The sequence below is a fragment of the Amphiura filiformis genome, chromosome 17 (genome assembly GCF_039555335.1).
Source record: "Amphiura filiformis chromosome 17, Afil_fr2py, whole genome shotgun sequence".
Classification (NCBI taxonomy): Eukaryota; Metazoa; Echinodermata; class Ophiuroidea; order Amphilepidida; family Amphiuridae; genus Amphiura; species Amphiura filiformis.
In genome coordinates this window covers 2,888,607-2,903,143 of record NC_092644.1, presented here as the reverse complement: position 1 = coordinate 2,903,143, position 14,537 = coordinate 2,888,607, and the positions used below count along the sequence as shown (strand labels likewise).

The following is a 14,537-nucleotide window of genomic DNA, read 5'->3' as shown; positions in this document are numbered from 1 at the left end:
TGTTAATATTACGGGACAAGCACAAATACATCAACTATACTATAAAATGACAAACTTTAACACTGACCAGTGACCGATACCAAAGAGATATTGCAATTACATTATATTTTTACATAGAAAAGAATTAAGTATGCCAGCATTTAAATTTCCTATTATAGTAGAGTATAATACATGTATACCTATTACCTACATTGTATTATTACAAACTTCTACATGTGTTACAGTGGAAACGTCTACTTTTGGATCCATTTTGTTCTCATCCTGCCTCTATAATGAAAGACAGAGATAAAAAGACTACTTCGCGTCTAAAATTCTGACAGAAAATGCCGTACTGCGCAGATCGGCAACCAATCACGGAGCGCCTTTTCCCTGACCTCAGATGCGATTTAGTCTTTTGTTTTCGCTGTCTTTCTTATAAATCACTTTGAAAGCGAGCATTATCATTGCAGTCTGCCTTCTTCTGTAATGTTTAAAAGTAAAGTTGGCCTGTCATTTTCGCTCTTTTCTTGATTCCCCACTGGGATGACTTCTGTAGACTCAAAATCAAATGCCTTGAGACTATTACTGATCTTACATGGACTGCTTTCATCAGGTCGCGTTTGATCAGGCCGTTGCAACTCATATACCAGCGCAATGCAAAAAAGTGGGGACACCGTCGGCTTCCCCCGTGTATTAATCGCCGGTGCCATTATCACGTGACTGAAGAAAAATGCTGCTGCCACCACAGAATTAGAGACAGAACCGGAACTCGACCGCCATCTTGATACATTATGAATATATGAATATATAATTACAGAAAAATGCTGCTGCCACCAACGATAGCTAGCGATATAGGCTACGTAAATCGCGTATTTATAATAAGGACTTATTTTTTGTCACTGTCATCACGTCGCGACGGAGTTGCAAGTCCATCGCACTACGTGCTCTATTATTCGTCCATGGTTTGATTGTTGGAGGAGGGTCTGATTTCGTTTAACGCATTCAGTTTACTGTTTGGGTTATGCTCTCCTTGTTGACCAGTGAAGTTATATTCTTCAGTTTCCTTCGATTCAAGTTCATGTGTTACGTGTTGGGTTATGTTATTTCGACAACTATCTCTGAAGTAATATTCAAGTTCGGACAAGTGGCGACTACTTTCTTTAACATCAACACATCGGTCATTGTATAAACCTTCACTGAACGTTACTTCAGATATACGTCGGCTATTTGGTGCAGAGAAATACACCCAGTCGGACCCACATCGGCTATCAAGTTCAAGGTGCCATTCGTGTTCGTCGGTAAAAACCGAGTCCGACGAATCATAATCGCCGGATATGCGTCCGGTTTCATCGTCGCAGTTTGGTTGATTTGATTGGTTACTTTTCATATCGATAGGATTTGGTTGGTTTCCACAACTGCACATTATTTGAGCTGGCAGACTCCGTCTTTTTGAAAGAAAACGTCGGGTAGCCACATCAGAGGTGCGTTCACTTAACATTCCATTAGCGTTTGATGGTGACTTGCTATTAAGTTGTTCTAGATCTTGTCGTAGCACGGTATTGTACAATGATGTGCTTTCTAACCAGAATGTTGACATGTACCCTTTACCCTGAAAGAAATATAGAAATCAGGAGTTGGACTCAAAGTGTACGTCTTATAGTTCGATGATTTTTGGGGACCGTTCACAAACACTTGTGGGGGGGGGGGGGCCTGATGCAAAATAAATTATCGCGAAAAATTTTCGGGGCCCCCTTTTCAGGCCTCAAAATTTCCAGCCCCCCCTTTTTTTTTTACTTGAAAATTATGGGTCAACCATAGAAAAGCATATAAATTCAATTTTCCCAGGAAAATTTGTAGTCATTTTTCCCTTATTTTTCACGGGTCTTTCTGCTTCGATTTTTAAGGTACTGTCTACGTAATGTGCTTCAAATATCTATCTATCTATCCCGTATGGTTTGTAATATGTTATTCGGTATTATGCGGAAATGATTATCAATGTCAGTTCACCCGCGTTTCCTTCTCTATTTAAAGGAACGGGATAGAAACCTTGTGCGAAAGACACAATCACAAAGTTACCTTCACCATGATAGTGCCTCGTGGTGTCACTCGAAAGGTCTCTTTAAAATACTTGTACGAAGACAGCTCCCGATACGTCGCTTCACTCATGTGAATTTTGTCAGCTGTTGATGTCAAAGTATGATATGAGTTAATAAACATCAGAAATAAATACCACTAGCCAAACAAGAAACAATCATCCATATAATGAAGAACACATCATGAAAAAGCCTATTTTAGCAAAATACATTGACCTTGAAGCAATAACGAAATAAATATTCATCTAATATAATCGCATGGCAATAAACATGAGATACTGGTTATTCGGTCCTCTGGCGTACCTCATCGCATGCTAGCAGTGTTATTTTATCCATAATGTTACAACCAGCCAAATATTCTCGTATTGCTCTAAGCATAACATGTAAATCATATTGTTTATCAATGGGTGATTCAACACGAGAGGCGTGAATCTACATTAGAAATCATTCCTGGAACGTGTTTCAATGCGATTCCTCTTTTCCTCTCTTGTGTAATAGCCCAGCATGTTGCTGCTACCGATTGAGTTCGGGATCAGAGGTACGTATTCGAACATTGGGCCACGCTCTCTCTCTAGTGGCGTAGATTTGACATGGGGATGGAGTTGGAGATGGGGATGGAGTTGGAGTTTATGGTACTTATAATGCGCGCGAAACATTTTGGCATATATATACCTTAACTGGTGAAGGTAAAATATGGAGCAAAAGTGGAATAAATTGGCACTTTTTAGGCTAAAGTGCTCAAATTTAAGGTTCATGTGATCAGAAACCCACATAAACACGATAAAGGCGTCAACATAGGGGTGATTTTATGGACCATCCCCTTTATCAAAATACTGCGGAATTTCCCTATCCCCCACCTCCAGATATACGCCCATGACTCTCTCAAAACCACTGAAAAACGTTTACACACCTTTGCCAGTTGATTCCATTCTGCTAGCGGTATTGACTGTATCGCCAAACAAGCAGTATCTCGGCATCTTCCTTCCTACCACTCCGGCCGCACAAGGACCTATATTTAAAAATAATAAGCCGCAGTGATTTATAGTGCGCTACGGCTACTCACAGGAATAAAACCACAAACTTCATCACACACTTCATATAAATTCGCTCAAGACTTAGGGGAGAGCGTGGCGCAATGGTTAGGGTACTTGCCTTTAGTGCATGAGGTCCCGGGTTCGATTCCCGGTGGTGGCGATTTGCTGGGATATTGACTTGGGAAAAAAAAGTCTGAAATTAATTGGCAACTTCTGTAGATTAAATTCAGACTTCCGCTCTCCCCATGGTTCATTTAGAATTGGGTAAATGAATCATGAAAGTACTCCGTCCTTCGGAGGGGACGTTAAGCCGTCGGTCCCGTGTACAGAGAGCCATACCTGTACATGTATCTTGCAGCCAGTTTCGAAAAGAGTAGGGTGTTAACCCCTGACTGTTCCCAACCCGTCCCGTTGTTCAAATGGACCCCAATGGAAATAAGCTTCAATAGAGGCTTTCTTGGGTTATCCAGGGTTGTCAAAACCCGAACAAATCAAATCAAATCAAAACTAATTATCAGCAAAGGACTTGCTGTAAGAAGCACACATCCTATACATACCACAATAAACCATCACAGCCAGGATCAGCTAATTAAGTTCACCTACGGGTAACTGCGGAAATAAGCAGTTAGCTCCTTATCCAGGAACATTTCAATTTTAGCTCAGTTATTTTGCGAGAACATTAATAGGAACTGCGTCGGGGCTCGCATCGTTTATACATACCAATGCTCTGGGGCGAAATTGTAGCGTCTTATCGATGCATGAAGCTACTTCAATGTATTTTTTTAAGGGGAAGCATTAAATAAAGACACTTAATTTAATACACACGTGATCAGATGGGCGCTGGTAATACAGCTTGTAGACAGGAAATATGTAATTGTGACCTTTGGTATAGCGGGTGGTCTTCCTGTGTATTTCAAATGGAAACACAGCATGCGTGTTCATATTTTCTAGCAAATTTGTCATTTTAAAGCAACTTTGCAATATTATTGTGAGAGTTTCCATCGATAACTTTTTCTTCATCGGTAAAGACTTCCAAAATTTAGTTATTAAATACATACGCAAAATTCAGAATCTCCCAATGTGTAATGAATTAGCCTGATACATTTGTAGTACTTCCGATTATATTTGTGTGAAAAGTTCCTATTACTGTTAGCATTGTAGCACATCTACTGATCACTTGGTGGTCTTGGTATGACATTCAATTAAGTGTCTTGAATTAAATAGCCTAAGATCAGTAGCACCGCCAGCCGGAAAGGGGGGGAGCAGCAGGGGGGGGCAGACTTCTCCCTCTGACAAAAAAATGAAAGAAAAAGTGCCCCTCTGACCAAAGGGCAAAGGAAAAGAAAAAGGGCAAGGAGGCACCTTTCCATCAAAATTCACCCCGATCATGGGCAAAGTGTAAAATACTACATTTTTTCGCACAATTGTCACAATAAAGTAATTTTTATCTCGATCATGGGCAAAAATATTGTTAAATTCAAATTTTTGAATGAAGCCATATTTGGAAGCTCGAAGACATGTGCACTGTGCAGTCTCTCTAATGGCAAAGGAAAAAGAAAGATGTGCCCTTGAAATTATATTTTGCCCCCCCCCCCACCCCGACCAAGAAAGCTGGCTACGCCCCTGTTTAAGATAGCTGAAAGTGGCAACCAAATGACGTCACCTCGTGAAAATATTCTTATACTACCATTGAACTCATGAACATTCAATATTTGTAAACTATATGATGTGCCATCAGCAACAAAAACGTTAACATAATGGTTTCGGCTGTGACTCACCTAATATTTACATTTCTAGTGCTTCGGACACATTATTTGGATGTAAAGGATTCTGCATGATAAAGATCATCATAGTCATAAAAACATTTCTAGAATATTATTTGCAGCAAATTTTCATAATGTTTTTGAATGTTATTAATACTTTATATATCCTACATTTTTTGTGTCTGCTGAGAAGCCTCTAGTTTGGCGCACTTTTGTATTTTATGAGATATAAAATTCAGCATGCATGACATTGGCGGCAATAATATTCCACGCAACAAAACACTCTACAAAGTTACACAACAAAATACAAAAAAACATTGCATGCTATATATACAAAAGGCATGCGAAATGCCCTGTGAGTAAGGTTAGGACCAGGGGGGGGTCACTCCCATTGTGTCCTGTACACCATCCGCGATAATCAACTTTTGAAAAGCACCCTAAACACGGATTTAACCCTTGGCTAAAACAATACCCTAAACAGGGATTTTATTCCTTGCATCAAATTTCATACCCTAAATTTCATTTCCGCGTATTAGCTATTGCAATTTTGCTACCCTTTTTTTCAATATTTCATGTTTTTGACACCCTAAACGCGTTACTCGCGTATCGTGCTTACCCGCGAAAAACTACCCTTTTTACGCGTTTTCATTATCGCGGATGGTGTACAGGCCACAATGGGAGTGACCCCCGGGGGTTAGGATTAGGGCTAGGCCTACGGGTTATGGTAAGGTTAGGTGTTAGGGTGCGGTATATATTTACATATTCTATACCTAGGCCTATTCCATATTATTTAACATGTTTTTATCAGTATTGGTAATAAATTCTTGGAACAATAAACGACTATTTATTGACGCTATGCCAAAAATGGACATATAAATCAAGCAAGCAATGAATAATATCATTATTTATTACCTGTGTGTATTCCGATCCGAATGACGTACCTATGACCGTTCATATGTGGTATAGTCAAATGTCGAACGGAATAGTGAATAGCAATAGACATTCGTGCTATCTCTATGGCATGCTGATGGTCGTTTTTAATGGGAACACCTGGAAAAGCGGCAAAATAGAAACACATATTAATAGTCCACATCCAGCGGTGCATTAAATAATAAAAGAATTATGACACATAAAGAGAGTCACGTACCACTTTCCACTTTGCATAATACTACTCCATATTCCAGAAAAATACCAAATTTGTTTGGATAAAATTTTTTTTTTATTAAAAACCTCAGTCGAGGTTTTGCCAAAGTTTAAAAAAAATAACGGTTACTTAATGAAAAAGAAGAAGTTGTCTCTGCCGCCGGCGTTTCGCATTTATTAACATTCAAAATGATCCGATAGTCTTACAATTATAGACTTCTACGTGCTTTTTATTAACATTGCAATTATGAAAGCTGCTAACTTTTAATTTGAAAATATATTTACCATCGAAAATATATACTTAATTGTATATAATCTATACCGAAACCAGAAGTGCCCAATTATTTTCTAAATTGTTGTGATCGCACCCAAATATCCGAAGCGGCCAACGAGGCGGCGGCGTAGCGCCGATTTTGTTATGTCAGAGAGGGGTTGTCATGGTCCCATACAGGCACTGAACAAGTGCTAACCTGATGATGATTTCGGACGAAATGTCGTATTTTCGAAACGTAAGTTCCAGTATTTGATTTAATTTCTGAACTTTTTATTTTATCTACGTCAAGATAGAAATAAGATTGTTCCTCCTTACCTGAGGCCACCATATAAGCATCCCCGATTGTTTCAATCTTATACGCATCAAACTGTTCTATCGTGCCATCTAACACGTGGTAAAGTGTATTCAACATATCCACGACCTATAAACATTTAAAAAAAACCATTTAGAGAATAAAGGTATTGTTTTTAGCCGCTGTCGTGCATATATCGTCTCATATAACACGGGCAACATCATTATTTTTAGTATAAATACCTGTACCAAAGAGATGAGTATTCTCGATCTCATGGATGAAATAGAACAAGCTATTGCAAAGATGGGAAACAAGTCCCCTGGAATAGATGGCATCCCGGCAGAGCTCCTGAAGGCATTCGGCACATCAGGCAGGCAGATGCTTTGGTATATCTGCAATCTAATATGGGACACAGGATTGTGGCCAGAGGACTTGGTCTCATCTCTTTTCATCACAATCCCTGAAAGGAAGTTTTAACCAACTGTCACAATTAGGCTATATGCCAGCAATATTTTGCTGAACAGTGTGCTGAACCGCATACAGAACATCCTAAACTGTGAAATTGCAGAGGAACAAGCATTCCGCAAAGAAAGGGGAACACGAGACCAAATTTCCAACTATATTACAGAAGAAAATGAAAACAAACACACCAGTTTGCATAGCCTTTATTGACTACAAGAAGGCCTTTGACTCAGTCGGCCATCAGATGATGCTGCGTTCACTGCTTGATATGGGATTTCCCAGACACATAATGACACTTATCCAGTTACTATAAAAGTTTGATCCCAAAGTAAGACTCCTGACAATGGTGAGAAAACACAAGCTGCAGTACTTTGGACATGTAGCAAGAGGCTGTGAGCTGCTGTGCAGGAAATCTTGCTAGTACCCTGTTGCAAGGCAAAGAAAAACACAAGGTAACCGAAGCAGAGGACGTCTACGTATATACATCACGGGAATGACCACATACACTGCAACCCAATCTGCACAAGACAGACACAAGTGGAGGTTCATCACAAGACTGGCTGCAATTAACCCATCCTATGATGACGATGCATCGCGATGGTACCTGAGTGAAGTGAAGCGTGATACCAAATTTTAATCAAATTAAATCCTACATTTTACAAGAGATTACCTAGGGCTTAGAATCGATCACTCCCGTTGTTGATATGCACCTCCGATTGGTTTAAATAGCGAGTACTGACGAGTATCGCGTCGACTCGCATGCGCTGAACTGTGTTATAGTACTCGGTGGCCATTGACGCGTGACCTCTACAAACAGTGTATGTTATAGGTATATGGGCATTGCCTAGTTAACATCACTGTGTGAAAAATAACCGGCCAATATTTAAACTATTCTCCAAACTTCTAGCAAATATATTTCTCTAACATGACCTAAAATTACAGCTAGGTTAGATGTTCAGAAGGGGTCGCACTTTCGTAGAATATGAGTGAGGGCAAAGCATAGCTAGCTCATAGCTAGCCAACTCCCCGTGTTAATTGAATGGAGATTTGACCGAAAATATTGAGCTATATTGGTAACGGACCGCCCTGTTCTGAAGGATGCCACAAAAAAACGGTACAAGCTACATTTAAACTATTCTATGAAATTCTAGAAAATATAGTTTTGTAACATGTCCTAATTTTTAGCTAATTTAGGTGTTTGGAGAGGGTCGCACTTTTTTGTTTTAGGAAGGATATGTAAACGACAGATAACACCAAAAATATGAAGAAATTATTTCCAAACCGTGTTAAGTCAACAATCATTATGTTGCTAATTTTCAAGAATGCTGGTTAACAAAAAGCAGGTCATTGTCTCATTTCGTGAACAAAGGTCCACATACCATTGTTTCCTTTCGTTTCCTTTATAATCGGTTACCCAACTGAAGCTATAATACCAGCTTTATTGCGATATCGCACATGTAAAACAGACACATGTGCACAACCAGAGAAGATCCGATTTAATCAGTTGAGCTGTTTCAATGAGTGTTATCTTGGTTTAATAGCTAAGGTCGAGATGAATTCTACTTTAGACATGACTGCATCATGCCGCAAAGTTTAAAACCCCGGCCCATTTGCTCTTTTAGGACGATTTTCTCAAAACACGTGGACCCACATGATTTTCTGTCATCTACCTATAATTATGAATATGTCTAGGGGGGTTGTTGTGAAAACAGAGCCATTTGGCGGCGCATTGCTGTATTCCTGGGGAGTACCTCTCCCGGTTCAGTTTCCTTTGTTTTGCATTAGACATGTTTTTACGCGGTGCGGGCTTGGAATATATGCGGGTTGCAATGCTTGTACAAAGACATCGTCAATGGTAATACTAGCAATACTAGGCTCCACGAGGACAAAAATAACCCCAAATCCATACCATAATCCATGCAACGAAACAAATCATCTTACCTGCAAAGGTGTGCTCTGTGAGCACACACTGGTAAAGTTGACTAAATCTGAAAAGAATATGGTGACTTGTTCAAAATACTCGGCATGTACCGTGTTCCCCATCTTCAATTCCTGCGCCACTGATGGCGGTAACATCTGACCAAGGAGATTCTCAGAGCGTTCACGTTCTACGGCCAATTCATCCATTTTGATTTCCAATGTCTCACTAATTTCTTGAATCTTTTTCGTTTGCAAAGCAATGAGTTGTACGATCAGCGGGGATATGAGTAAAATCACTGCCATTATGGTTATAGATATTATTAATTCTGTTTGCAATAGATCAATAGCATAAGCTAGATCAATCATGATGTTATCCGCAAGTCGAGCTTGGATTGCAAGTAACTCGTCGATATAATCTGTCATTTTCTTAAACCAATCATTCCCTTTGGCCCAAGACGGTAGCTGGCTTTCGACATTATTTTGTATAATTTCGTCTTTCATGATATTTAACGATTGATCACGCACTAAACGTGTTAAATTGGTTATTTCGTTCTCCGAAATGGAAGAATAAAGTGAGCTGATTTCTAGCAATGCATCTTCATATGAGCTTTCCTTTAAGAACCATCTGTACATGGAGTAGTTCGTGAACCCGCCCATGGCAAAGAACGCGCTACCCAACGCTCTCTCAATACCGGCATGATCTTTGGCCAGAATTAGCTGTTCGTAACTGACCAGTTTGGGCCAAATGTTCTGATTTGAAAGGACTCTAAAATTATACAATGTCCAACGGTTTATATAATCTATGATATCCGTATAAAATCTCAGTTCTTCATGCAATGTGGTAGCGTCCTGATGGAGTTGATCTCGAAAATCTTGAATGTATTTCAAGAACGTCCGTCTGTTTGCCAAATAACTTGGATCTTCTTTCTCATGATTATGTGTGTGCTTGGAGGTCCGATGAAACCAAACGGAAATATTGAATGCAGCACTGTTGGTAGCGATGTAATGACTTTGAAGATCTTGTAAGAAATCTGAATTGTTTGACGAAATGTACAAAGCCGATATTCCGCGTTCAATTTGCAAACGATGAATAAGCGTACCGAGATCCATAATACTATGTTCAATTTGCGATTGTACACGTTGCATGGCTTGACTTGACTTAGCAGCATCATGTAAAAAGGCGATGTTCAATCCTATTAAGGTGAATATAGGGATAACTGTGACCCCTATCATACGAAATAACTGCTTCTTATGCTGATAGCTTGACGATTCCAGCGTTCCATCATTTCCTTGGCAGCGATCTCTGGATGGTCGGATGTCGGATGTAGATGGGGAGAGCAAGTTGTTGCACCGATTATCTCCTTGATTTGCACCACTTAGTCCTTGGTCCAAGCCACAGCATTTTCCAATGACTGTGTGTGCGCTTGGTTTATCCCGATCCATGCTCGCTCTCGCAGGTTTTCTCCTGCTTTCAAAATCGGTGATTAGTTGTTTGGTTATCAATACCTTCCTTTACCCAGTGGAATTTGGGTAGCTGTTAAGATAATCGGTGGATGTTACAATCTGAGTGCAACCGGCCTAGTTAATGCAATCCGATTCTGATGATTCAGCAGTGGCAGCGAAATTAGAGCGCTTTGAATCCTCTGGAAAATTGCGTTATATACATCCAGAATTTATTTATTATTTTATGTACATGACACCGTTGGGTTTGATTCTGAAAACCAAACAGCAGACATCCCGGGCAGGCATCCTGATTGTGGACGTCTCTAGGAGCACAGAAACCTCTTTAAAACACTAAATTTGACAACTCAGCAATTAGGGTGAAGCCTATTTCAGATAACTGGTTGTTCCTTCAAGTTCATAGAATATAACATAATGCGTCCGTCCGTTTTATTTGATGTTGATTCAGTGAAGAGCAACTGATGCACAATGGGCATGTGCATTCAACTATTCCAACTAAAATACATATTCTACACGATTAATTCCCATTATACATGTTATATGAGGCCTTTGTAATAAAACAACCCCGAACCGTAACGCCATGAACTAAATTTTATAAGGGGACGGTGGATTTTATAATAAAAGTCATATTTTTCATAATCTGCTGCGCAGATTCTACAGTGAGGAGGGGGGGGTAGGCGATGAGAAAAAACTGTTCTACGTGTCCGACTGACTCAGATTCTGCGTTTGTAGATTTTGTATTGGCGAAGTGGATTAATTTTGACTAAAAACACGCGAGCGAGTAAAAAAACCCAGTATTTTTCAGCTTTTTGCCATTTTGATCAATTCCCGGAGGTAATTTCTGTCACTTTCCAAAAGAGAGAGAGAAAAAAAAACCGCCCGACCGACAGACCTTACTGAAGGGGTAGTGAGGGGTGTAACCTAAAGCACTGATCATGTTGATCACCATATCCTTGACCGAGAGGTATCATCTGCCATCTGGATACCCGAACTGTTCTGAATCTCATCATGCTTTCAGTTTAGGTCATGTATAGTGCACACCTACCGCACCGCTTAGGTGTGTATCTGGAGTGAGGGGCCAGGAACCCCCACACTCTTCAACTACTCTCGCTACAAGTAAGTTAAAGAAGCCTCGAATGGACAGATCAAAACGGAAACGACCCATGCCTGACCAACGACTACGTGAAACGGACCTGACTTTACTAAAAGTGAACATCAGAGGACTACGTTCAAACATCTGTGAGCTGTCCAATCTGTGCCATGAACCCATCCATTATTGTCATCGTGTAAACTTTCTTGGATACTTCTGTGAATGATGGTCCTGACTGCATAACTATACCAGGATACTCCCTCAGCTGTCGCAGAGACAGACCTACATCCAACAGAGGAGGGATCGCCATCTATTGCCTGGAGGATATCATGACAGTGCTCTTGATCCAGAGGACTTGAAGCTGATGTGGTACTTAGTAACAATGAAGTCACAGAAAATACTCTTTGTTGCTGTCTATAGACCACCTAGTGCTAACAGTGATATCATCAGCTATCTGAACTCCACCACCTTGTCAAAGCTTTCTGAATTCAATGCACAATCAATAGTTCTTCTCGGCGACTTCAATGCCCATCACAAAGAATGGCTTGGCAGCCGTACAACAGATGCTGCTGGACGCCACACACTTGAGATATGTAATGCTCTTGGTCTAACACAATTTGTCAAAGAACCTACTCGGGAAGACCAGATTCTTGACTTGGTCATCACTGATCATGATGCCACCTGCACAGTACATGCAAGACTAGGTACTTCAGCCCACGGTCCACTTCATTTGAAACTGAACGTGCGCGCTCTACAGAGATAAACCCTACAAAGGCAAAGTGTGGCAGTATGACAAGGCTGACTACTGGGGAATGAGAGGTTTTCTTGCATCTGCAGACTGGTCTCTTGCGCTCCAATCTGATGACCCAGAAGAAGCTTGCAGCAACATCATCAGTGATGCTATGGAGATCTTCATACCAGCAAAGCTCGTTATCAAGAATACTGGAGACAAGGTATGGTTTGATGACTACTGCAAACGTGCAGCAATCAAGAAGCGTCGATTATTCAGAAAGCTGAAAAAGAATAACACCAAGGAATACAATGATAAGTTAACAGAAGCTAGAAAAGAGTATAATAATAAAGATTTATAACAGCTAGTTGAGGAAAGAACTCTCAGATGGCAGCCTCAGCAGCAAGAAATGGTGGAACACTGTTAACACCCTAGCTGTTAAGTCCACCAGAGTTGATATACCAGTGCTTAAAGATGGCCGTCAAGTCTACACTACATTAAAAGACAAAGCTGAAAAATTCTGCCAAACCTTTGCCGCTAATTGTCAGCTTGCCAGTGAAGAAGAATCTGCTCCTGAAGTTCAGCACTCAGCAACGTGCTCAATGAAAAGGATAGCCTTCAAGGTCAAAGATGTTAGAAAGCTTCTCAGGAATCTGGAACCAGATAAAGCTACTGGTCCTGACGAAAACCCTGAAAGAGTCCTGAAGGAGTGCAGAACTTGCAAGACCACTCAGCTTGCTGTTTGAGCTTTGCTTCTCCAAGCAAGTTTTCCCAAGCCAATGGAAGACTGCATCTGTCATCTCAACAACAACAACAACAACAACAACAACAACAACAACAACAACAACAACAACAACAACAACAACAACAACAAGCAGCTTTTATACAGCGCCGTAACATGAGCAAACACGATTTACAAAAAATATCTTAACTACACATCTTACATTAGTAATTAACAAATAAACAAAGCAGCATGAAGCATGAGGGAAAGAATTAATCCGAGAAAGTTTTTGTTTGGCTCTTGAAAGAAGCAACTGTGGTAGAGTTTCTGATAGCAACTGGTAAAGTGTTCCATAGCATTGGGCAGCATTGTGAAGGCGCGATCCCTTTGAGCAGTGAAAGTTCTGTTGACAACAAGGCGAGGTTGATCGTGTCCGGAGCGCAGGTTGGCAGACGGAATGTAAATGTGAAGGAGTTCAGTGAGGTAAATGGGCGCTAGATTGTGCAGGCATTTGTAAACAAACAGGATGATCTTAAAGATGATTCGCTGTTTGACCGGCAACTAGTGCAACTCTTGAATCAGAAGAGAAATGTTCTCACGTCTGCTTGCCCGGAAAATGAGACGTGCAGAGCGGTTCTGGATCTTTTGAAGCTTTTGAATGTTTTTGGCTGTGATGTTAATAAGCAGAGAGTTGCAGTAGTCTTATCTGGATGTTATTAGCGGCTCTGACTGCTTGCTTGCAAGTGTCTTTGTCAATGAAGCGACGGATTCTGCTGATATTGCGGAGATGGTAGTTAGTGGAGCTAGATCACCTGAGCAGTCATTGACATGTCAGACTCAAACTTGACACCGAGGTTCTTAATGACAGTTGAAGGGATGATGGTGGTGTTGTCCAAAGTGACAGTAGAAAGGTCTTTCAGGTTGAAGCCAACACCATGAACTCTGTTTTACTTTCGTTTAGCTGCAACTTGTTAGTGCTCATCCATATCTTAAGTTCGTTAGAGTCCATGCTTGGTTTCTTAATTACAGGTGTCACAATGGCTGATTTTAAGTTCATTGGAAAACTTCCCAGAACAAGGGACCCGTTTATGATGCTCGTAAATGGAGTGATGAGCGTGTCAGTAACCGATTTTTGCAACCAAGTAGGGAAAATATCCAAAGTGCACTATTCACAGGAGAGATTCGAAGTATAATCCATCTATGTACCGCCCCATCTCTCTGTTCTGCATCATCAGCAAAGTCATGGAGGCTGTTGTACAGAACCAACTCCAGAAGTAGCTCCTTGGAAACCAGCTGATTTCAGATAGACAGTTTGGATTTAGGCCACACCACAGCATAGCTGACATCCTCACCATTCTGAATCTGGGATGGTCCAACTCCCAGGACAGAGGCAACGAAGTGCGCCTTATTGCCCTGGAGCATTTGACAAGGTCTGGCATAATGGCGTTTGCTCGAAACTCATGGCAAAAGGAGGATCCGACAAGCTACTCACCTGGATTAGGAGCTACCTGACAGAATCATTCTATCAAAGTTGTCATATATGGCCAGTCATTAAGTACTTCCTCCATCAATGCA

At 40.7% G+C, this 14,537-nt stretch overlaps 1 protein-coding gene and 1 long non-coding RNA gene across 2 annotated transcripts; both read right to left on the bottom strand.

Annotated features, from left to right (window-relative positions):
• Window positions 1–1,517: 1,517 nt before the first annotated feature.
• On the bottom strand, window positions 1,518–3,075 carry LOC140138164 (uncharacterized). The gene is made up of 3 exons (XR_011856953.1): window positions 2,983–3,075; window positions 2,056–2,159; window positions 1,518–1,588 (listed from the first exon to the last, which is right to left on the bottom strand). It is a non-coding gene; the product is annotated as an uncharacterized lncRNA (long non-coding RNA).
• Window positions 3,076–5,088: 2,013 nt separating this feature from the next.
• LOC140138316 (uncharacterized) lies at window positions 5,089–10,403 on the bottom strand. Its single transcript, XM_072160226.1, has 3 exons — window positions 8,982–10,403; window positions 6,602–6,707; window positions 5,089–5,153 (listed from the first exon to the last, which is right to left on the bottom strand). Exons 1-3 carry the CDS (start codon window positions 10,401–10,403, stop codon window positions 5,089–5,091), a joined length of 1,593 nt encoding a protein of 530 aa, XP_072016327.1.
• Between the last annotated feature and the right edge of the window lie 4,134 nt (window positions 10,404–14,537).